Raw genomic sequence first — 25,735 nt, 5'->3', positions numbered from 1 at the left:
ATTGACAATAAAAGTATTATATGTATTGTATTATACTTAAAAAATAAAAATGGCCCTTTTTTGCCACAAAATTTCGTTAATGTGATAGCACCTTAAGTCCTCTTTTAGCAACCACATTTATTGCCATTTGTTATAGGGTTCAGTCTGGGACTATTTATATAATGGCAAGTTAATGCATAACACTTTTACCTGTTGTTGTAGCTGGTACAAATCTACAAAGTAGGTATAGTTAATGCTGATAAACACAAAATGGATCAAAAATAGTGGTAAAATAGGTCGCCTTTTCAAACACTTCTTAACTTTTGGTTTCATTACTAATTTTATTCAGGTTCAGGTACCAAAATATTCACATGTAACAAACAAATCAACCAATTTCTGGCCACAACAGTACCCTTTGTATAAAAACATACTTTATGAAAGTTATTTTAAACCTTTGGTCCTATTTAACATGATTTTTTGGGTTATTGTGGCAGTGACTAACTGACACACATCAGCCAAGTAGATTTAGTTATCGTCAGACCTAAGATGAATGGCCAATATATCTGCATATATTGTGTCTCTAGTTCCAACCTAATTGACCAATGCATGAGCTATAGCGCTGTTGTGTTAATAGTTACATTTCTAGTTAATGAAATTGGATTAAAACATTTCAATCTCGTGAAGGGTTGTTTTCCGAAAGTTAGTGTCTGACATTTTATCCCTCCAGGGATAGAGCCAGGTGTTCGGACAGTGGAGATCACACGGGTAAGATTGTTTGCCTCTGTATATAGTGCTCAGGAGTTACATTTTTAGTGCACCCTCAGCAGTGACTTTGTCTCGCTTTCTCAGGGTCCCACCGACGCTTTGGGTGTCAGTATAGCGGGCGGTAAGGGCAGTCCGCTGGGCGACATCCCCATCTTCATCGCCATGATCCAGGCCAATGGCGTGGCTGCCAAGACGCATCGCCTCAAAGTACATCATCCTTGCTTTTCCAATTCCTTTCTGTTGCTCACTTTCCACATTAGTCTTGTGTAAATCAGGCCGAGAGTTGTTGATTAAGCATTATACAATGGTTTGGGTGTGAAGGGCACTGCTGGGGATTGGGTTTGTATCCATGTGAATGAATTTCAAGCATTTTTCTTTTAATGTACCTCTCTTAGGTAGGTGACAGGATTGTGAGCATCAATTCTCAGTCTCTGGATGGCTTGACTCACGGAGACGTCGTAAATATACTGAAGAATGCCTACGGCACCATCGTCCTCCAGGTAAACGTTGCACTCAATAATGATGTTTGTTCATTAATTGTCTCCAACTTTCAGATGTTAACTCTTCGTGTTTATTTGCAGTGGCTTAATTAATGATGTAGACCATGGCAAACAAATCGACCAATTTCTGGCGTAGTACTTTTGGGCCAAAAACAGGCACTGCTGTTTTTCGGCTAGAGCATGGTCCATTGTATGTACTTAACGTGCATTTCTTGCGTTACTGTTGCAGTAACTTATTTTAACTAATTTGCTCAGCAAGATTTTCTTCAAATTGTTGTCTGATATGATGGTTTAGAATATTGTGTTTGTACTTCCGTTTTTCCGTTAGCTCTGTATATTTCCATGACATTGTTGTCGAAGAGTTGTTAACTGATGAAGTGATTTTACATATTGTAGAGTTAACAGAAGTTATCATGAGTATTGTAATGTTTGAAGCGGATGTCAGTATTACAAGAAGATTTTAAAATGAACGGCTCATTCATAAATCTGTACGATCTTTTTCTTCATGGTGTGTAAATACAAACCGGAAGACAGAACACAAGGAGCACAGACCTGAAAAGGGGCGGGGCTACATACGGTCTATAGTGCCCCCCTTGCGTTGCGTTATAAATTATTTGATTTGTGAAACAGTTTGATTTGTTAGAACTTTATGTACTCTTCTTCTGCTAAACAGCTTTTGATAAGCTAGTTTAACGAAGTGCCAATGCTGCTAGTCGTGCACCCACCATTCAAATTAGCTACAGCGTTCTCGCTCGCTGACTAGCTAATGAGGGAACTCGCATTAGGTAATGTGATTTGAAGACAGTGTACTTGTTAACAGGATCACGGCAGACAGTCCGTGGGTTGAAGTCGAGCTTTAGAGAAGCCGCTGGCGCTGAACAGACCCTCCGACCCGTCTGGTGTGGTGCGCTATATCCCCCACATTTATTTCAAATGTTTTAGGAGTTGTTTGGTGGGTTTCTTCTTAATCCCCAGAAATTTCCCGTAACCCACAGCCAGTTTGATAATAGCGCCTTAAGTTTGTATGTGGAGTTTGTATATGAGAACTGTTAGCATTGTTGGTAGATATCAGATACCATGGTACAGAAAAAAGTATTATCTAAGAATACCATGGTATTACCACGGTACTTTTTTGTAAGTGGTGTATTGTAGCATTTTTACATGTTGGTGCGGTCTAAGCGTGTGTATACACGCTTGTATTGTTTGCTGTTATTGCTATGCAGAGCCGCTGTGTGTATATGTTCTGTACGGTTATCAGTGTGTGTTAGTCGGTGCATCGAAGGACAGTGTGCTGTGTATATGTGTGAGTGTATGTTTGTTTGGACTCATGGTTGTGTGTGTGTGTGAGAGTGGTTGGTGCTGTGTCACTGGGCTGTTATCAGCCGTGTGCAGCTGTGCGGCGGTTGCACGCGGGTTGCCAGATAATCCCAGTTCTTTATGCAAATGTGCCGTTATCTGTGCGGTTCCAGGAGGGATGCACTGGGCTTTTAAACAGGGGAGCCCAGCCTGCAAAGCCCTGATTACAGCAGCTCGGAGAGCAATTATTGTTTAGCTCTCTCTCTCTCTCTCTCTCTCTCTCTCTCTCTCTCTCTCTCTCTCTCTCTCTCTCTCTCTCTTTCTCTCTCTCTCTCTCTCTCTCTCTTTCTCTCTCTCTCTCTCTCTCTCTCACACACACACACAGACACACACACACACTCACTCTCTCTCTCTCTCTCATTCATTCCCTCTTCACTCGTTTGAGAGAGCGTTTTCTCTCTCTCTCTCTCTCTCTCTCTCTCTGGCTGCTATATGTTTAATTGGACACATGTAATGCCCTATGCTATTACTCATGTCACAGAAATCAGACAATTTGATACTGTTTTGTCGTTTTATTGCACTTTTAGCCCCTGGAAAGCCATTCTGGCCGTGATCATGTGCTTTTCGTTGAGAAGTTTAATATTGCACCCTACTGAAGTATTTATCTTTCACAAACTCTCCCACATTAGCTATGTTTCCATCCAAAAGTTGCGAATTTAACTTGTGTGAAAAGTAGGAATATCCCATAAAACATTTGCGAATACAGCAGCGTTTCCATTCAGTGAGTTGAAGGGAACAAAATCGTCACTTGCTGATAAACTGGTGCTAAATATCACTAAGAAAATTAGGAGAAGCCATTGTATATAATAATTTTTGTATATAATAAAGTAGGCCTACTTACTCGCGCCTCAGAGCGCTTAGACGAAACACGATAAATGCATTTCGGAGGAAGATGCCTGCTGTTTGCATCGTAGTTCAGGGCTCCAGACTAACTTTTCCACTGGTTGCACTGGCGCTACCAACTTTCTCAATTGGTCGCACCAGCACATGATAGTTGTCTCAATCTTTTCATTTTTATATGACTTAATTCCTAAATTTCCTGAATTGGACTATATGCACAGTTACTTCCTGGTTTTCGATGAGCCAGCTCGGGCTTTTCCGGTGAACATTCTGTACTCACTGTATACATCCACACAAAACCATCAGTGGTAGACTTTTTAATGTTGTATTTATATTTTAATGTCGTTATCACACTTATCTAATTTGCCAATAAAGCAGTTTTATTGATTTTAATAAAGACTTGAAGCTAATGTGAACGTTGGAATAAGAAATGAGATGCCTGTAATTGGACACTCACACGCAACATTTTTTCAGCACTTCAAATGTTATTTTTAATGTGATGACCAAAAACTATAAATATATATCAATAAATATTATAAAATCACTAGTTTTTAAAATAAACTTTGTCAAGATGAAGTATCAAGTATTCACAAAAGTCTCATGAAAAACAATAACTGTCAGTCAGTGCATCGCAGCGCAAGCTCACTGATTTCGGCACACTTGTTAAAACTCCAGTTTTGTGAAATCAATAAATCTAACTAAAGTACACATTAAATCTTTAATTTATAGTGTGTTGACACTTTGTTTTCAAACGAAAGTGTGAATGGTGATCGAATTTTACTGAGGAACACGTCTTTTTTTATATCGTCTTACATTTTAATAACTAAATTAATGCTAGGTCTGACTATTTAAGTGACTATATTCTGATTATAAACTAAGTATTACAATATTTATGCTGTTAAAGCTACCTCAGGACATTGAAGATACCAACACACCAGCAAATGACATTTCACTGGAGGTTTTCCAGCTGGCTTAAATGGAAGTTTTAAAGAACGCTCAGTGCATGTAGTCCATTGGCGCGTTTCATCATCAGTGTGCATTGCGTGTACGTTTGCTCTCTAGCGGTTAATAAACAGAACTGCATGTGTTTTGCGGAAGAACATTGTAGCTGGGGCTACTTCTCTCTGTTAATGTCTATGACGAGTCACGCAGGTACTGGGCTACTCCGAGCCGACACCGGTCTAAAATAGTCCGAATATAAACACTTATTATAGGCGTACCGTAGTGATTCAGGATAAGACAAAAACATGTTTTGGAAAAAGGGATTTATGATGTACTCGTTCATTATAAAAATTTAGTTCATCTTGAACACAAAATATTACGGACTGCAGCAGTTACGGATACAACGGCGTTCTGTTGCACACGCGCAAGTCATTTTGGTGTTCCTAAACTCGAACCGCTGAAGACGCAATGGCTGAGTTTTATTTTTGATGGGAATATTCCCAACGATCTACGTAAACGCTTTTATGTTTGCGCTAATCATTTCTCACCAGACTGCTTTATAATCGAGCGTCAGTGTAAATCTGGTTTTGCTAAGAAGCTGGTCCTGAACAGAATCGGTACCAACTATTTGTGTTCCTGCTCCAGAAGAAGTGAGTGTAACGTTTTATTAACCTTTAAATATTAATCTTTGCAAATCACTTGCACGCTTCCCGATGAATGCGGCTAATGTTTACACTCAGGGTATATTACGGCATGTTTTCTATGTAACGTTACAACGTTCTCAATATAATTCATAATCCCACGTTTATAATGAACAACACGTTATGGTTAATGTGTTATTAAAAACTGTGTACCCAGGTATACATTACGTGACATTACGTTAACCAACCATTCAGAAACGTCCTGTTCGAACTTCTTCGGGGCCGTCATCTTGTTCCGGGTCCGACTCCGGTTCAAATTGATACGGTTGCACAGATGTCTCCTCAGAGACTCCCGCTGCCATTCTTGTTCCAAAATATAAGTTACCCTCAACTGTTGTCAAGGCAACACTCCATGTGCGGTTGTGTCAAAACGCCCCAAAGAACAGAGGGGCGGAGTGAGCAAAGCTCATTATCATTTAAAGGCATATGCACTGAAACGGCGTGCTGAAAACAGAGCTGTTTTTGACCAGGTAAAATTAGTGTTTTCTTACAATACTAATGAGAATTTTTAACAAAAGTATATTACAAAGTTTTCATTTAGACCCTAAAGATTCATATTAACTTGTACAAAAATGGCATTATATGACCCCTTTAAATGTATCCGACTCAAATGAGCATTTTTATGCGCATTTTTAGAGTTTATGCGCATCTTGGCATGTACATTCAGCATGTTTTATTTAGGTAACACTTTATAATATAGTGTAATAAAGTTCTTACAAATCATATGCAAACATTTGTTTTTTTATGCAATATCTCAAAATACGCATAAAAATAAGTGGACCTACAGGTTAAATAAAAAAAGACCACCTATTCTCCGCGTACTGCCCTGATGTGTAAACATTATGGGAAGCGCGCTGGCCAGACGGGATTTACACTTTGTTGGCTGAAGACCCAAGTTTGGTTTGAAGATGAAAAATGTACAAAGCACAATGTTCTCTCACTATTACTGATTTCTAACACACACTTAACTCATTCAGTCTTGCGGCTGTCAGAGCAGAAAAAAAAGCTGCTGAAGATCTGAAAAAGCTCATACATTTACCCGCCCATTACCCTCCCCTCGAAGAAATCAGGACAAAAGTGGACAGAAGGTGTAAACGGGAATGTGTCTCCCTCGTCTACTTGTGATCCGATCGACCAAAACACATCTTAATACCAGGTGTAAACAGGGCCACTGAAGCCCACTAGCAACTCGAAGCATAGCAACGTCCTGAAAACCACTTCAACTGCATAGCAACACCTTAGTATCAACACAGCAAAATGTGCTAAAAACTACCCAAAACTCCCTTGTAACAGCATTGTGACACTTTAGCAGTGGCATGGCAGTGTGATAGAATACCTCAGAAAACCCAGCAAATGCATAGCAATGTGTTAAAAAACACTCAAACCTTATAGGAACCACATTGCAACTTATCAGCAGGATTAAACATGTGTCAGAAAACTTCTCAGACCCCAAAAGCAAAAGCATAGCAACACCTTAGCAGCAGCATAGCAACAACAGATAGCATAGTAACGTAGTAAATACTACTTTTGGAACACTATGAAATTTCATTGCATTGTAGTGCCATGGCATCCACTCAGAACACCATAGCAACACCTTAGCAGTGTCTTAGCAACGTCATAGCAACATGCTAAAACTCCACAGAAACCCTAGCAACTGCTTAGCAACACCCTGGCAAACACCAAGAATGACATATACTAACTGCATAGCAACAGCCCGGGTATTAATTGAAGGACTTGTTTAAAAAATACTCAGCCATTTTTCAGTCATTTATAGGCTATTTGCCTTGACACCCTAGCAACCACACAAAACACCCTAGAAACATGGCAGAGAGTTTTGTATGGACAATAACTACTCAATCTTTCTTTTTTATCACTCTTTCTTTATTGTTCCCGCTCTTTTTTTGGGTCTTTATTTAACCACTTATTTTTTCTTGCTCATCTTTCTTTTTATCACTCTTTTTTCTTTAGTCTTTTTAATCTTTTTTCCTCTTTTCTAGCTCTTTCTTTGTTGTCACTTGCTTTCTTTTTCTGGCTCTTTTTTCTTTTTATCAATCTCTTTTTTGATCCTGTCTTTTCTTGCTCTTTTATCTCTTTATTGCTGTCTCTTTCTTTCTTCTTTCTTTCTTTCTCGTTCTGTCAGTAGATGTATGGGAGATAGCAACTGTGATGACTTGGGAGTGTTTCTTTCCTGTTTTTGACTTGTTTATTAATTAGCTTTTGTTTATTGTTGTGCATTTTACTTTTTAATTGCCTTGCCGTTAATTAAATATGCAAATTAATATACCACTGCCCTCATAGCAAGCCCAGAGTTTAATGGAAGAGGAAAATGTAAATGAAACATGACAGAAAAGGGCATTTTTGATTCTGATGAAGGAGACGGAGGTTTGATGAACAGCGCCCAAGCGATCATTCGCCAACAGTCGCCAAGAAAGAACATTAAAGGGCTGTTAGGATGCATTTCAGTGCCAAAACACACACAACATGGAAAGTAGTTTTCTGTTATCTACAGGCAGACAGTCATTTGTGAAAACACACACACACACACACATCTGAATGAAAGAAAACACCTCTAGTGGGTTTTCAGAATATTAAATCATTAGTTTAATTGTAATGTTTGACGGTGTCCGTCTGTGATTGACAGGTGGTGGCTGACACCAACATCATTGCCATAGCCAGTCAGGTGGAGAGTCTGTCCAGTAGCTCCACCCCCAGCACCAACCCAGAGGTCCGGCCGGTGGAACCAGAGTGAGTGACATCACCGTCCAGCAGTCACATGACAACAAGACTTTACAGTAGTCTCAGCTGATTGCTTATGATTTTGTCCTGTGTTTGCATGATATTAACAGGACGCCCAAGCCAAAGACCATCACTCTGGAGAAGGGCTCGGAGGGGCTGGGCTTCAGTATTGTTGGTGGCTTTGGGAGTCCACATGGAGATCTTCCCATCTACGTTAAAACAGTCTTCAGCAAGGTAATTCTACTAGGATCATCAAGTTCTGTCTTCATTTCCAGATGAAATTAAACTAAACATATTTGGACATCTGACATCGGCCACTACTAGATATTCATATCAGAGCTATGGCCTAGTGGGAAACACATGTGCTCTGATAAATTGAGACGGGTTGCTCATGACTGGTTGCTCAACAAAATTTTAAATCCAGCTCACAACATCCTATTTATCCCATTCCCCCATCCTGTCTCTTCATTTTCTAACTATACTAAATAAGATTTTTGATAGTTTTGGCCAATTAAGTTTATTTGACATTTTAAAGGACTATCGTCACTTGAATTTGCGGAATAAAACATTTAATCATCTGTGCTGTGTTTTTATTTTTAGTATAATTTTGTAAACTATAAACGTATTTATATATATATATATATATATATATATAACTTAATTTATATTACCTAAACCACTACTATATATATATATATATATTATTTATTTTATATATATATATATATATATATAATGTTTATTTTATTAATATATATATTGTTTATTTTATATATGTATATAAATGTGTATATATATATATATATAGATTGCTTAAGCAGCTACAATATATATATAACTTAATTTATATTACTTAAACAACTGCAATATATATTGTTTATTTTATATATATATATATATATATATATATAGTAGCTGCTTAAGCAATATAAATTGTAGCAGTGTTGTTATTGTTAACTAAAACTCATTTTCATTAATTGAAATGAAGCTGAAATAAAACAAAATATAAATATTAGATGAAAAGCTGAAACTGAAAATTTGAAATTATTCCTTTTCAACTGACAGAAATAATACATTTAAGTTGAAGTACTAAAATGATTCTAACTGAAATAAAAATAAATAAATTAGTTTAATAGAAATAATTACAAAAACAATGAAAATGACTACAGAATGAAACAAAATTAAAATATTAAATAAATAAATTAATAGTATATAAATAATGCCAAAATAACACTGGAATGTAGTATATGTTTAAGCAATATGAATGAAGTAATATTGCTTTTTTATAAAATATAAATTAAAATATACATTTTATATAATATTTATATTTAAATATTTATATAAAATATTTATAAAATTATAAAATAAAAACATTTGCAGACACTTGCATATTTTTCTGTAATATGTTCAGAACTCTGCACCATGTAATGTCTGTACAATATTTAAAGGTGAGTGTTGTGCTGCTCTGTTTGAGCTGTGGCCACCAGGGAGCAGCACAGAGCGAGCTTCACACAAACATATCCAGAGATAAAACACTTCATATTCTCCTAGAAACAATGCATGTTTTGTGTTTACCTAATATGATTTTTCTGTTGACTTTACCAACCTCTCTGGAGGTCTGTGAATGCCATGCAGGGGTCCTTGGACATATGAAACATTGCATTTTCTTTCAATATATATATATAATTTGAATATTGTTTTAAATATTTTGATACAATTAATGATCTGTCAAGCATTATTGAAAATAATAATGGTCAGTTGTGGTCATTTAATTCTGCAAATGAATAAATAATCCTGTTGTCCTCCTGCCTGCAGGGGGCAGCGGCAGTGGACGGGCGTCTGAAGCGTGGAGACCAGCTGCTGTCGGTCAACGGAGAGAGTCTAGAGGGCGTCACACACGAGCAGGCCGTGGCCATACTGAAGAAGCAGCGGGGAAGCGTCACGCTCTCTGTGCTCTCCTAACAAACACTACATCTACTGAAAAACACACATTCCTATCACACATCTTAAAGAGACTCTTTGTGTCAGCAACGGCCGTTATTCGGCCACTTTACTTCCTGATATGGAGACTGTTTGCACTCAATCGTTTAAACTGCGCCTGTTACTGTTTGTGCACCTGCTATCGAAATCGATTAGAAAACTACTCATAAAGGGAATTTATTGTATCGTCTTTGTCTTAGTCATGGACCTGTAGCCTCTCCACTGGCGAATGTGAGCGGTGAATTATGGGGCGATATTACAGATTATTATCATTTTGATGAAATGAGTGCTGGTAACTCAAGACCAGGAGGAAAGATTACAGTAGTAGACACACTAACACACACTTTATTAGTGATATCATGTAAGTGCACATATGACAACTTTTAGTGGGGTTGTCCTGATTTTGTTTTGTGTAGTTAAAACGAATACATACTCGACAAACCCGCCTTATTTTCAAGAAATCAGATGGATCTTTCCATTAAATGTAGAGTGTAGATAAATTCATGAACGAGCGTTAATAAGGGACGATAGACGTCTTGAAACAGGCAGATCATACTGTGTTGGGATGTTTTGTTTAGTTAGTATTAGATATTAGTATCATTTCAATCAAATTCTTTACATTGCAGGGTTGTTTTGTGAGTATTTCAAAAACTGGTATGACTGACTTCTGTGCAGCTTAAAATGAGATATTTTGCGGAATGTTCACGCTGCTCTTTGCCATACAATGAAAGTGGATGGGGACTGGAAGTTTTGAGCTTCAGAAATGACAAAAATAACCATTAAAGTATCTCAGAGGTGGTGTTCATATGACTCGTGCGCTACAGTTCAACTCTTTGGAAGTCGTACGCTTGCTTTTTTAGAGGATTAGACTATTTATAATATATAATCTATAATTAGATTATTTTTCAGTTAAAATCTTCCGAATTTCAGCCAGTTCTTCACACAAAGCTATTACATGGCTTCAATATTTTTGTCCTTTTTGGAGTGTGACTGTCCCAGTCCCCATTCACTTTCATTGTATGGAAAAAAAAAAGCAGCTTTAGCATTCTTCAAAATACGTCCTTTTAAGTTCCACAGAAGAAAGTTCGCCATACAGGTTTGGAATGACACAAAAAAATTACCATTTTAATTTTTTGGAGAGCTAGTCCACTGTATCATGTTGCTATTGTGTATTGAGATTTGAAAAATGACAGAAATCCTTATGAATAACATAGTTTTTTATTACGTTTTTTGTAATTCCACTTGTAATTCAATTGCACACCTTTGTCATTTCATTGTAAATATGTAATTTATTTCCATTTTAGGGTGTTTTTGCATCACTTTTGTCTTCATGAAGATGTCTCGCATATCCTAGTTAGTCACCGTGTGTGTCTGTGTGTCACAATATGAGGATATCCTGTGTCAGTCTCTGTCCTAGAGGAAGTGTAGCAGGCTCTTGAGAGACTATCAGACCTCTGCAGGTTGTAGACAGCGTATGGAAGCCTCGTCCAGACCGTGTCCTCCACTAGGATTTCGTAAGCACATTCTCATACTATGCCTCTTAAATTCTCGTGCCATGTGGACAGTGTATCTGAACTGTCCAGCGCTGCGTCCCTTTAAAAAGATTGCCTGTCTTCCCCTTTATCCTTCAAGAAAATGCAACACCCCAGTCTGCTACTTTCACTAGATCTTTACATTTGGGCTTGAATCATATGGATGATGACTCACTCAGCTGACTCAGCGGTCGAGGTTAACGCTGTAGTAACACCGTTATATCGGCCATTTTTCTGACAGTGTAATGTTTTAAAGTCCAAAGAAACCTTTTAGTTAAATTCATACATTGGATACAGATCTAAGCCTGAAATAAAGCTGATTTATTAACATTTACAAAAATGGTCATTATGGTCTGTGACTTTATTTTGGACAAGTAGAATTTATCTAAAGGGGTAGAAAATAAAGTTATTTCAATTTTAAGCTTCTTTTGACTTCTAAATTCTGATGTCTGTGGGAAAAAAAATAATAAAGAGAAAAATATGCCTGTTTCAAATCTTTACCTGTAAAATTTTTTTATTGTTAGGTTTTATTTGAAGTTTTAAGGCACAAAAACCTATACACCAGCCATTTCTGCATTTGTTACACTATTATTTAAATGTTTGGGGTCAGTAAGATTTTTTTTTTTCTTTGAAAGAAGTAATTTTATTGAAAAAGGATGCATTAAATTAATCAAAATGACACTAAAGACGTATAATGTTACAAAAGATTTCTATTCCGAATAAATGCTGTTCTTTCTTTTCATCAAAAAGTGTGTCGTGGTTTCCACAAAATGAATTTTTTTTTAATGTTTTAAAATTTGTTTTAAATTTTAAAACAATGTTTTAAAATGTTTCTTGAGCAGCAAATAAGCATATTAGAATGATATCTTGAGCAGCAAATAAGCATATTAGAATGATATCTTGAGCAGCAAATAAGCATATTAGAATGATATCTTAAGGATCATGTGAGACTGGACTAACGATGCTGAAAATCACAGGAATAAATTGCGTTTTAAAATACATTAAAATAGAAAGCTGATGTTTTGAATTTTAATAATATTTCACAATATTAATGTTTTTACTGTATTTTTTATCAATAATTACAGCCTTGGAGAGCAGAAGACACGTACTTCAAAAACATTAAAATTCCTAAATGTCCATAAAGTATATTGAATTTTATTATTCTTTTAAAGAGGCTTGCACAACAAATATCTGTAAGATACTGAATGTCTAATATTATATTATGTTCAAAATTGGTTCATCAACAAATGCCCTTTAGAATGAACTACAGTTAATCTATAGTGGATTATTTGTAAAGATATCTACAAAAATCACTGCTAAACCTTCATTAAAGAAAGAGCTGTGTCAGCTATTAAAATGATAACTTATTTCAACAGAACACAAGGTTAACATGGTGTGCTGACTCTGCTAATTGTGGACATTTTCTTTGAAATTACATTGCAGTCACTTTTTCGTCTGTTTGGTGAATGATCACGCTCTCATATGCGTTAGGCTCGTCGCTGCTCCTGAAAAACAAGCGTCAATTCCAGTGTTAATAGGACTTTAAAGTGAATATTCACTTCATTTCCATTCATTTTAATCATAAATATTATCAAATGAGGCATTTCTTCAGGTTGAACATGATTTCTGGCCATATAAACAGTTCAAATGAGCAGTATCAGTAATGATAGTATGTCTGTTTTCCCCAGGAATGTCTATTTATAGTATTGAATCACTTTATTACAGCTGTATTGGTATTATTACCTGACTGCGTCAAGACTGGTTTCATAGGTTGGTGATCCATTGGTCATGGCGTATTCATTGGGTACGGCTGCTTCTGATTTGCTTTAGTCAAAAAGAAAAACAGATTAAAATGTGGTGTTTGCACACCAGATTTGGAAACTAGTTGCTAAATAAAATTGTGTATTATGTGTACTAGTCTATATAGGGCAATAAATATGAATTACTTTATAATAATTTAATTTAAAACATATTATTAATGAGAAGAATTAAGGAATATACATTATACACTTTTAAAAAATAAAGGTTCTTTATTCCCTTTAATGGTTCCACGAAGAACCTTTAACATCCATAGAAACATTTCATTGCACAAAAGGAAAAGGGTTCTGTTTAGATCATTAAAATGTTCTTCACACCAAGACGAAAATGTTTCTTTTATAAACTGTTTGTGGAAAGGTTCTTTGGGGAACCCAAAATAACTGTGAACAATACGTTGACAAGTTGATCAATTGACAATATGATGACATAGGCTATGTTTTTACATTGTTTTAACTCATCAAAATAAGTTGAGCAATTTTCAACTTTTTTATATTTATACTAGATTCAACTCTTTTTAAGTCAGTTTAATTTAAGTTGAAATGATTTAAACAGCCAAGTTGATTGTACTTAAAACTTTAAGGCACCCACAAATGAAAATTCTGGCAGTATAGGCTATGCATCGTCGTGATTGACTTTCCTATGCGGAACATATAGGACTATATAAAAAAAATAAAAAATAAAAAAGACAAATGTCATAAAGGTTTGGAACGACCTTAGGGTGAGTAAATTGACAGAACTGTAACTGTAAATGCCTTGAAAAATAGAAGCAACAGATTACCTTGGAGTCTCACACCATGCTTTGTTTACAAGGAATGCAATGAAGATGAGAAAGAGGAATACAGCAACGGCAATGATTCCTGTAAGCCAGTTGGGCAGAGTTTGCTCTGCTTTCTCTAAAAGAGACACATGATAAAATTGTACGTCAAAATACCTAAAACTATTGAAAACCTCACTTCAAATGCTTTTTTCTAGATTTCTCTCATAAAAAAAATGTAATGTAAAGGCTGTACCTGCTTGAGCCGCAGCTAGTCCCAGTGTGAGCAGAAGCCAGTAAAGCACAGCGACTGGTTTCCCCATGTTTATTCCTCTTTCAATTCTCAAAAAAGTGTTTAAATGTGAAAACGCTCAGACCTGTATATCTCTGCTTTTCTCTAACCAGGAAACAGTTATCTGAAATTCAGTGTAAGAAAGACAACACCCAGTGGTCCACACAGGTCGAGTCAATCATTTACCCACTGCATCGAGGGATAACAGAGATGTGACGGGTGCATGTGATTATGTAGGCTACATCTGATTCAACTGTTATCAGTCATATCTGATATCAACTACATAAATGTTCATGGCTTCCATAAATACTGCTGTTTTGTTCTCAATATGATGGTAGAGTTGTTAATCCAGTGGAGGAAGTCCTATCCCACTGTGCAGATTTAAGAAATGAAGACGCTACATAAGCCGCTATGTGAGTCTTTAGATTCCCGCGATTACGGAATTTGTCTGGTTAGCATTCCATGGTTTTCAATTAGTAACAGATCATTGAAGACACATTAAACACACCAGTGCTACTTTACTCCTGTGGAAGTTACAGTTTAGCTATAGAGTAAAACAAGCAAGCTTTATAATTGACTCTGATTTGTGTTTTGACCGCTACACTTCAGGTGTCTATTAATTTTTTTATAATTTAGCAGTCCGGAGTTAATTATTCCACATTTAGCATACCATTACTGTGTTTATCTCAGGACATTTTTAGGTTTTCATCCCTGAGAAGCGTTCCTGCAAGGTGAACGGAGGATGGTGTACACCAAGGTCATTGGTTTGATTCTCGGAAAATGCATGGACTGATAAAACATGGAATTGTAAGTAAATTCACATGCATAAATGCAACTATTACTGTGAACTCTTCAAAAATAAAGGTTCTTTATTGGCATCTATGGTTACACGAAGAACCTTTCACATCCATGGAACCTTTGCATTCCACAAAAGGTTCTTTATAGTGGAAAAAGGTTCTTTAAAAGTCTAAGAATGGTTTTCACTGAAAGGCACTTTGAGGAACCAAAAATGTTATTTCCATGGCAACGCTGCGAAAATCCAGTTTTGGACTGTATACCACACATTGTACACTTTATTTTGTAATAATTGTAATGCATTCCTTGAATCCAAGGCACTTTAAGTCGTGTAGATAAAAGTATCTGCCAAATACATTAACTACTTCTTAAAGTCAGGTGCATATTATGAATGTTTGACTGTATGATGTGATCACAGTGTGATCCTTAGTGGAAGCAAATGCATATTGTGCAAAATGAATAGTTTTTGTACCATATATATTATAGCCAATAATGTCCCCGGAAGATCTACACGAGGGGTGTCAAACACAGGGTACGTTTACACAACAATGATGTACCAAAAACGTAAAAGTTTTTTCTTTGCATTTTTCGCATACTGACAACACCATTGTTCACACGGATCCCAAAAACGACAAAAAATGTTTATGCCAGGCCAGAAGTTGGAGATGTCACTTTGTAAAGAAACACTTTGGCCTATTGACTGAAATCGTAATACATATGCACATGACGTCACAGTTTTTTTCACAAATTCGCGTTTTTGTAGTTTACACAGATACGATAACGGTATCGGTTTCAAAAACTTCCACTTTGAAACCCGTTTTCAAAACCTTGCGTTTTTAGGCCCCCAAAACACTGTTGTCATGTAAATGAACTCACAAAAAGTTTTATGTTTTTAGTTGAAAACAGTGTCGTGTAAACGGCCTCTCGCTTTCTGGAGGGCCACTGTCCTGCAGAGTTTAGCTCCAACCTAAACACACCTGAACCAGCTAACCAAGGTCTTCAGGATCACTAGAAACTTCCAGGGAGGTGTTTTAGAGCTAGACTCTGCCAGACAGTGGCCCTGCAGGAACGGAGCTTGATACATGTGATCGACACGAATGTAACGTCATATTACTGACCCTGCCGTAAATTTGTCGTAGACTAATGTTTATCGTAAAGGCTAGGTGAACAAGTCAGACTAAGCCATCAAACACACAGCAAAAAAAAATTTACGACCCCCAAGATTTTTCTCGAGCAGCAAAATTATACAGTGTTAACTCTGCTTTGGGACAGGCGCACAGTGCAAGTTCCGACAATCAGGAAGTCATGAGCCCTTATGCACATTACGAGCCATTTTATGTCATAATTACACAGAATCAGTGATTCACGTCACAACTGTACAACCTGAAGTATTGTAGCTAGTTTGAAGTTGTTTACAAATTTCCACAAACATTTTTGTCAGATCTTGAACGATGCAAACTACAACTACAGAAGAGGCATTTCTCTCGATGAAAAAGAACTGTCGGCACGACAAAAAGTGTTGCGCTGAAAAAATAACCATTGTTTGACCACCGCAAACTTCTATGCAGCTGCCAAACCTGGAACTGCACAAAATTCTTGTTAAACACCTCGCTTGACTATCCAACAACAAGTTGATGAATGACTAGTTTGTTTGAACTTGAGGTCATTGCAGACCGTCTTCGTCCTCTCTTATTAAACCACAATAGATGAGTGCACATGAAGAGAGCACTCTTGAGGTGAAGAGTGACAGAGCAAATGATTAACAGACCACAACAGAGAAAAGGAGGTGGAGTTGGATGAAGACCATGATCCGCCCCTCAGGACTCAAGGGACTCATGAGCGTCTCTCAGCCCAGAGGAAATTAGCACAGCTCGAAATGCGTACTGCCCTCTCATTAACGCCTCGTATAAAATACCGGCCCGCTCCCCAAGGGAGCCACTTCTGCCGATGGTGTGGTAGATAGCCATGAGAGACCCCGGTGGAGAATCTTTCCACTGGCCCATCCTGACTCTGAGAACCAGACCTTTGGGAGGTTCACTGGGACATCCTTGTAGAAAGGAAGGAGGGGCGTCTTAATTGAATACTCTCTCCCCTTGTCTAGTTATCTCAGGGTAATGGTGGTCTTTATCAGTCGGTAAGCATGTCCTTTTGTTGTGATGGGGCTCCTTTGAGATCCATCCAGGTCGAAGCTCTGTAGCCCCTGTTTGGGGCCACTGGTGGGAAAAAGGCGGATAGCGACTACACCGCAGTTAATTAAAAAGGGAAAAGATGGCGTCAAAAATCCCTGATTGAATCCGTACAACCAGCCCACCATTTCAAGAGTGAGCGCATTGGCATTTGAGATGAATGAAGGGACTTAATAGAATTAGAGTGTTTTGATGCTGTGTTTAATCTCTGCTGGGATACACAGTACACACAGGCCTGTGGATCATGTGGCTTTAGTATTCATGGGAAGGCGGACACCATTGAAGATTTTACTAATGTTAAATGGACAAATAAAACTCTAATTGAGCAGCAGAACTTGATATTGAGCACACAGTTGAATTTTTTATAGTGAGATTTACCTAATGAGATAAATTAAACATGTTTGTGTTACTTCTAATAATTTTGATTTAGACCTGGAATGTAACTTAAGTCTTACTAAAATGACAATTTTGTCATCATTTACTCAACTTTGACTTTATTTATTCTGTGAAACAAATGTTATTTTCCAGATTGTTTTGACTGCTCTTTTCCATTCAATGATAATTATATAAACTTTGAGCTCCCAAATTACAAAAAATTATTATGGATGATATTTATTTATTGCGACTGTTTTGTTTACCCGAAGTAAATAAATAAATATTGGTGAAATAAAAAAGTTAATTTATAAATGCTATAATATATTTTGTTTTAAAATATATTATTATATAATATTATACATTTTAATATTCATCGATATTAACATTGATTGTGTTTTTCGTGAAATTTTTTGTAAAATCACCATAATTAAATATGATGATTTTTGGTTTAGGTTCACAATTACTTTAACTAAATTAATAACTAAATAACTAAACACAATAACTAAAAATTTGTTTGGTTTTTATCAAATATAATTCAAAATACATATTTTATATTGATTTATTTATTAAGCACCATAATGAGTAAATGATCTTATACATTTTATTTATGGTGATTTTTGTCATTTTTGGAGCTCAATGTATACATACATTTAGACGAACAGTTTGGAACAAAATGATTAATTGATGACCACATTTTCTTGTTAGTAGTTAACCTATTCATGTTAAATATTGTAAAAGTCATGAAATACAATCAATATGTCTCTCTCTCAGCGCCAATTTTTCATCCTCATACTGAACGGCCACAATACTGATTGTAAACGGTGTATTTGTGATGGCACACTACCTCCTCTTGATATGACATTCATTTAATGGCATAAAAGCTCCATTTCTTTTGTCTGAAATGTCTCTCATGTCCTTTAGCTGATAGGACGGAAAGCGTTTGACAAGGTCGTGCACGTATATGTGGGTGTGGGTGTGGATCAGTGATCGTCTGGGAACTGCCCTTGGATCAGTTTTTCACAGTCCCTGCAGGCCCCATGGGGCTAGTAGACCCACCAATGACTTTTTCATTGGCTTTGATTCTTATCAGCTTTTCAGACACATATTCCCAGGGTTTAGACACCCATAGACACCCTGCTATGACCCTGGCTGTCCTTACACCCTCAAAATCTTGACGTATTAAGCACCTACAGTATATGTCTTCGACGGAATCTAAATCTTGTTGAAGGTATTTCATGTTATCACATCCAGCTGTATTCATTTTTCATGTCGGGGATTTAACATTTTGTTCCTTTCATAAAAATTCATTGTATTTTTTATTTAAGTCCTGACTAGCATGAGTGACTTAGTATTTTCATATATCTAAGTCCCTTCAATGCAAGATTTTTTTTTCTATTTAATCCCTGTGTTTTTGACACTTCGTAAAACGCTCCACTGGATATTTTTTTCCTTCTCTACCCATACAGTTGTCATGACAACAGAAACTGCTATTATATTTCAGACATTTATATGAACGAACAAATGCTCATGATATCTGACCTGATCTGAATTTTCTATTACATTCAGCATTTTTCATAACAACAGCACACATTTTCAGGTTTGCCTTTTTTTATTTTTGTGGGTTTTTATATAAAATTTGTGAAATATAACATTGCATATATTCATAGATAGATTTTCACCTTACAACAAAGGTCTTTCTACTAAATATCACATTAAAATAACCATTTTTTGTTTGTTTGCTCATTTAATACCCAATAAAAGACTTAAAGGTACCAAGACTGGTTACTCAATCCTCTGCTAAAAAGCAGATCAAGTTCATACAAGTCAAATAAAGTGACAGAACGTTACTCAATGAATGCGTCATTGCGAGATGGTCGGGTTGGAGGGGTGTTTTAGCCAAAGAAAGGAGTGAATGAAGGAGAGATGGAGATGTGAATTAATGGTGTACCATGATCACAATGCAAAAGAACAGTCTAAAGGAACAAGGGTCATCATTACAGACACACAACATTATCCCAGTTTATATACACATTCTTGTACCTCCTCCACCATTGTTCTCGAATGATTGTGTTTCGAAACATTATATCGAAAAACCATTTACAAAATGGCGATACTTTTTTCCCCAAATAGCATTGTTGCTATTGCCAATGACGCTAATAATACTTAAGGTCATATTCAATTGAAATTCCCAGTATGTACACATTTGTCTCAAAGATGCTGCACAAAGCCAAAGCCGGGTCATCATTTACTCACCCTCAAGCGGAAGCAGAAAAGAAGATATTTTGAAGAATGTTTTATCCACACTATGAAAGTCAATGGGGTCCAAAAACCAAAAAAATTGGACCCCGTAGACTTTTATTGTATGGTTCTTAGAATTTTCTTCTTTTGGGCTTCACTTTAGTCTTGTTTTGGAATGACATGAGGGTGTGTAAGTGATGCCAGAATTGTCTTTTTTTTTTTTTGGTGAACTATTCCTTTTCTAGGACTTAACTTCTCCAAATGCTCGTTTTTGTTGTAAAAGTCCAGCTGTTTCCAATGACCTCCTTACCAACGGTGTACCTGATGAGGTGTGGGTACCATTCAATCTTCTGTTTTCTAATCGTTTTCAGGTGGCGATCCTGTCTAAACAACCAAGTGTGGACTAAAAATCTACCTGACATTTTCCCCCGTACCAGCGTCTCACCACGGAGGGCACCTTAGCATCGAAGCGTGAAGAGAAGAGCTTAACAGAAAGTCTTACGTAAGAATATGCTTGCACACGACATACGCTAGTTGAGGTCCATGAAGCACTGCGCCCTCTCAAACCTGGGGCTCCAGAAGTCAGTCCGTTGACACCAACCCAGTCATCGCTGGGTGTTTCCGTCCAGCGGGAGGCTGGAATGATGCAGTCCCTTCGCCGAAGACCTGGACTCCACCGACGAGTCCTGGTCCTCGGTAAAGCTCTCCGGACTGACGTCCCCGTCCAGCAGGCTCCCGCAGCTGGAGTTCGGGCTCAGCATCTCCTGGAGGAGGTCGTCACGAACTAGGGTTGCCTCTCGGTTGGCCCGGGCGGAGGCATCGCCTCCCACCACGTCGTCCTGGTCATTGAGGAGCTTGGCAAGGAAGTTGATGTACTTCATGGCCAGGCGGAGGATCTCGTTCTTGCTGAGTTTCTTGTCGGGAGGGTGTGTGGGGATGAGCTTGCGCAGCTCGGCGAAGGCACCGTTCACGTTCTGCTGCCGCCAGCGCTCGCGGCTGTTCGTGAAAATCCGTCGCACAACTTTGGGCTGCGAACCTGTACCTGTGAAAGCAGAGAAAGTATAGTTAGGAGTGTCAACATTTTCGTTTAGAGGTCGAACCATTACAAATCAGCAGCGTTTAACAACACAGTTGAGTGCTTTAACAGTGGTTTCCTTGTGAACACACCTAAGGTGTTCACTCACTTCTCACTGATAGATTAGCTCTTTATCTCCCCCTATTTAGCCAAGAATTAATTAACCTTTCTATTATCTATGGCATTTTACATTCAATTATTCAGGGCCATTTCTCTTCCTCGACAGCTCTGTTGGAACAGGGCTATCAATGCTTCACTTTGCCTGATGCACCAGTGACTTCATATAATTACACTTTTTTAAATGGATTCCCCTCTTGAGTTAAGGAATAATTTAAAGCATTTTTCGCTATTGTCTTAAAGAGGAAGCGAAGACAGCGTCACCTTTGATGGTCTTCTATATCATCTAAGAGCATATTGTGTCATGCATACCGCATTTTCATCTTGTTAGAATCCCACATCTCAGTCTCAGCACTCGCAGCCAAACACATTGACTCGTATTTGCATTTTTATAGGCAACTCGCAGCTATCTCTCGTGCGCACTGATTTTTTTAAGGGGGTTGGTTCCTCGACTACCATTTTTTTCTCTCTTGCTTGCTTGATTTCTGTCTTCTGTCTTTGTTTCACAACAATATTTTGTTCTCTGTTTATTTTAAGAGGAAATGCATTTTCATGCAATCCAGTATGATGCAAAGATATTGGTGACATTTATGGTGATTGTCACTTTAGCTAGGTCATTTTTTTTATAAATTTTTTTTTATAAAATTTGTTTGTTTTTTTGGTGTGTTTTTTTATACATAAGTGAAGGGTGGATTATAGCACCATGTACATGTTAATCTTTAATTTGGATGTGCAACTAAAGTGTCATTCCTTGCTAAAAAAAAATTATATTAAAGTGCATGAATATTTGCATGAATTTTTTCCCGAAAATTGATTAATTAAAAAAGAATTATACGAGACAAAGTAACTGTACAGATAAGTAGCCTATATAAAGACAATCTGAAGCTATTTCGTCTGTTTTACTTTATCATTTTCATTTTGCGTGCTCTTCAGCTGAATATTTTCTTTTACCAAATGGTGCCTGATGCCATTTAAAATGAATGAGACTGAGATGATGGAGGGAAAAAAGAAATGAGAGAAAAAGAGAAAAGCACAGCCAAAAAGTGGCTTACCATATTTAGAAAGATCTAAAATGCTCCTACCATCGCTGATTTCAACCTCATACGGTACAGGTCTGCGTTTCACTCGACTGCTGGGATACATCCCATACTGTTCCACTTCTCCAGCAAAACCACTGAGGAGAAACAGGCACACAACTCAGTACGGGTGATTCAAGCTTTTTAAAATCTGAAAATTTGTCCTAAAATGCAGTTTATTCATATACTTCAAATGTCATTAAACAGAGTCAAATAGAATAGAAAGCACTCAAATACTTCAAGCTTGTAAAATATACAAAAAAATACATTTTAATGCATTAAATAATGGTCCTAAAATGCAGTCTATTCATATTGATATACTTCAAATGTCATTAAACAGAATAGAATAGAATAGAAAGCACTCAAATACTTCAATTGCAGAAAAAAGCTTGAAAATATATATAAAAATACATTTTAATGCATAAAATAATGGTCCTAAAATGCAGGTTGTTCATATTTATATAGTTCAAATGTCATTAAATGGAATAGAATAGAAAGCAATTAAATTGTACAGAAAAAGCTTGAAAAAGATATAAAAAATACATTTGAATGCATTACATTTCTCTTTAAAATATTCAATTGCTGATGGAGAAAACGAAGTACTTCCATATTTAATATAGATGTAGAATATATAGAATAGAATAGAAACGGAAACGAATAACTAATACATTATATAACATTGCATTATCAAATAAGGAGAAAACGAACTCTGATGAACGAAATACTAAGAAAAGGAAAGTACTAAGAAATGTTTTTTTCTATATTTTTTTTCTATCGGTCCTAATTTATTATATGTATTATAAATGTTTCGGGGTCATTCAATATATATTTTAATAGGTTGAATAAATCATTGCATCAGAACTTTAGATTCTGATGGCATTATAGCATATGCAACCGATCATTTCGTGCATCATAAAATAAATCATATTATTTTAAACAGGCTAGTGCAAGAACATGTTAAAAACGCGAAATTAAGGATTCTAAGAACTTTGGAACAAAAAAACAAGCATGCACAGAAAGTCTAAATACACATTTAAATGCATGCATTTTTCCCATCTTTCAGTTTATGCAGTCGTTTCATATCATACATGGCGTGATGCGTAAAAGTGATGTTACCTGTTAATTGTGGCGAGCGGTTGCGTCATGTTGCTGTAGAGCATCGCTCGTGCCGGGAGAGGGAAAGCGGGCGGACTCAACTGCACCATTCGAGTGTCGCTCAGCGGGTCTCTGGGAGGCAGCGGCAGTGGGATCGGTGGTCTGCACAGCTCGGTGGTCTGCACCTTATGGCTGATGTCTGCCTTGAGCTCTCTGCCTTTTATATCCGCGCTCCCTCCTCTCCTGGACAGCTCGATCACCGCCACTTCCTTTTTTAGCTCGGTGGCGTGGTGAGCCGTTTCCTTGGCAACTCCATTAAGGACGCGGCGCTCCTCGGGGAGGTGATGCTCCCCTGTCTCTGCCTTCGTGCCTTCCTGTTTCCCGCATGCGTCCCCCTCCTCGGGCGGGGGTGAACCGCAGCCCTCCGTGCTCGGGCTGAGCGGAAATTGCTCGGATTTCAGTTTTTCCATCATCCTTAAGTCCAGCTCCAGAAAAAAATCCAAACGCTTATAATTAGTGGTATCCAAAGGAAATTGTAATTCCCAACCAATCCAGCGCCTGTTTAGCTTCTCATCGGAGGTCACCTGTGAAAGCACACACCTTTATGCACATTGATTGAGCGCCAGTTATATTACGCGCGTCCTCGCTGCGCGCGTGACTGAAAACACTGACAGTACAGTAATGCAGCTCTATGACAGCACGTGTCATGTGTGTGTCTCACACAACTGTTGTATCCATGCAAAGGCCTGTGCCATCCATTCTATGAGGATAGACCAGCAGCCTAAACGCTCAAATATCTTTTAGGATGGTGTATTTTTCCCCTTGACTTGACCTTGGCCTGTAGCCTATATATCATCATTCTGCTCATGGTATCTGGAGATAAGCGTATCATACCGGTGTCTTCGTTGGAAAAGAGCTTATCTTCTGCAAACATTGTTCGACATTTATTTAACAGAAAATAATCTGCATAATTATTACAGGACGTATTCAATAACACCTCTCCAGATTAGCATATGTTATCATATTACATTTAAATGATCAACTTTAATATCATTGTTATTATTTTAACATTCGGCTACTTATTAGCTATATAATTCATTTATTTTAGCATGATTCCATATATAATATTAGTGTATTTATTGTGGTGGTGGTGGTGGTGATATTACTGTCAATAATTTATTTGCGTCTTTTCAATTTTTTTATTGAACCTAAAACAAAGATTTTTACGTGAGTAATTGCGTCTATTTCTGAACCTTTTCAAATGTATTGTAACCTTTGTAATAAATTGCTTATTTTGTGTGTAAATATAGACCACAAGATGGCTAAATATTAATACGTCATTCCCAGTTTACACACACGTTTCTGTTTCCTCCGTATAGTTATAGTTTATAGTTTATTTAATAATGTATTTTATCGTATTTATATAATGTATTTAAAAACTCTAGAGTGATTTAACAAAACAAGCTGATTACAGCATTAATAACCGACCAGATATGACGAAAAAACGTTACGTTTAGGCTACGGTGTCAAATAGACGAATAATTCGGCAACAAACATAAAGAAACCCAAATAATTAATTTACCATTTAGGAACTGACTCGACCAAAATTTCAGCTTTAGTTTAATAAATAGCATATCGATGAGATTAGTTAATTTATTGTTGGAGTTATGGTGGCTATTATTTTTAAGCACTGAACGGAAAAGAGGAAAATAGCAGCCGTGAGGAAAATCGAAACGAAATTAATCGAATTTCTTAACTTTAGATGAAAATATCACGTCCTAAACGCCCTTTAATTATAAAATAAATGCCAAATCGATATCTGCATTCTGCAGGCTCAAGGGCCTATTTGCTCCAAGACCGCATACAGCCAAATATAAATGATATAAATCATACCTGAGCTTATATTAATCATCAGGCGTCGATAGAAAGCCTAATTATGACCTGCATTAGTATCAAAGGAGCGCAGAAACACCAATATTCGCCTCTTACCGTCGTCGGGCGGTGGATGTTAGTGTGTGCATGGAGCCATTTTGTGGAGGGTCATCCATGTCTGAGGTTTTAGATGCACTGAAGTGCTGTGTGGAACTGGAAGTGAGGTCTATATAATTCCACATCACGTCCAGCGCGCACTTCTCAGTATGGGGAGCGGAACACGGGCGCAATGTGGCCAGGCGAGATAAGAGCGCAGTGGCGGCCACTGCGCGCTCGATAAGCCCCTAAACCCATTATTTATGAAATGATTCATTATTATTTTGCTTTTTATCGAGGGCAAATGCGAAGAGAAAAAAAAAGACTTATATTGTGAATGGTTATGCATAAAAAATAACTCAGCAGATTGAGGAGGGAAAAAACGAATGCGTAATATTGTTGAACTGCTTCAGGGGCTCAATCAGAAATTAATTATGCGGCCAAAAGTAACACATTTTCAGTGATATCGGCTTGGGATGTAGGCTTGAAAAGTACCATTAGCGGCTGTTTGTTTTTACATATTTCAGCGTTTTCGGCCGTTCAGAATAAACTGGAATTCGTGTAGCCTATATGACCCTCCCTCACTGAGTAAAACATGTTTATGAAGGTAGTCAC

General features: G+C 37.2%; 3 protein-coding genes across 9 annotated transcripts in view; 1 reads left to right on the top strand and 2 right to left on the bottom strand.

The window, feature by feature from the left end:
- patj (PATJ crumbs cell polarity complex component) overlaps positions 1 to 11,671 on the top strand; it is a 124,051-nt gene extending 112,380 nt beyond the window's left edge. For 5 of the 6 annotated variants that reach the window (XM_077226353.1, XM_077226354.1, XM_077226355.1 and 2 more), the window contains 6 exons: positions 707 to 744; positions 829 to 951; positions 1,140 to 1,244; positions 7,725 to 7,828; positions 7,930 to 8,053; positions 9,635 to 11,671. In XM_077226353.1, coding sequence (XP_077082468.1) covers positions 707 to 744; positions 829 to 951; positions 1,140 to 1,244; positions 7,725 to 7,828; positions 7,930 to 8,053; positions 9,635 to 9,781 — 641 coding nt within the window. In that variant the 3' untranslated portion in view covers positions 9,782 to 11,671. The remainder of the gene's footprint in view (positions 1 to 706; positions 745 to 828; positions 952 to 1,139; positions 1,245 to 7,724; positions 7,829 to 7,929; positions 8,054 to 9,634) is intronic. The other variant, XR_013203339.1, reaches the window with a different exon arrangement.
- Positions 11,672 to 12,627: 956 nt separating this feature from the next.
- Positions 12,628 to 14,334, bottom strand: pdzk1ip1 (PDZK1 interacting protein 1). Its single transcript, XM_077226379.1, has 4 exons — positions 14,160 to 14,334; positions 13,928 to 14,042; positions 13,075 to 13,155; positions 12,628 to 12,836 (listed from the first exon to the last, which is right to left on the bottom strand). The coding sequence occupies exons 1-4, from the start codon at positions 14,224 to 14,226 to the stop codon at positions 12,764 to 12,766; spliced, it is 336 nt and encodes a 111-aa protein (XP_077082494.1). The 5' UTR covers positions 14,227 to 14,334; the 3' UTR covers positions 12,628 to 12,763.
- A 4,941-nt stretch (positions 14,335 to 19,275) lies between these two features.
- Positions 19,276 to 25,231, bottom strand: tal1 (T-cell acute lymphocytic leukemia 1). 2 transcript variants are annotated; one of them, XM_077226323.1, is made up of 4 exons: positions 25,142 to 25,231; positions 23,174 to 23,736; positions 22,064 to 22,155; positions 19,276 to 20,831 (listed from the first exon to the last, which is right to left on the bottom strand). In XM_077226323.1, exons 2-4 carry the CDS (start codon positions 23,623 to 23,625, stop codon positions 20,395 to 20,397), a joined length of 981 nt encoding a protein of 326 aa, XP_077082438.1. In that variant the 5' UTR covers positions 23,626 to 23,736; positions 25,142 to 25,231; the 3' UTR covers positions 19,276 to 20,394. The 2 variants fall into 2 exon arrangements, with proteins under 2 accessions (XP_077082438.1, XP_077082436.1); XM_077226321.1 differs by having other exon boundaries at positions 23,174 to 23,752; positions 25,142 to 25,220.
- Between the last annotated feature and the right edge of the window lie 504 nt (positions 25,232 to 25,735).

This window comes from Siphateles boraxobius, unplaced genomic scaffold (assembly GCF_051911475.1).
Source record: "Siphateles boraxobius isolate OS27281-9 unplaced genomic scaffold, OSU_SipBor_1 13, whole genome shotgun sequence".
Taxonomy (NCBI): Eukaryota; Metazoa; Chordata; class Actinopteri; order Cypriniformes; family Leuciscidae; genus Siphateles; species Siphateles boraxobius.
This window is presented reverse-complemented; position numbering and strand designations above follow the sequence as displayed.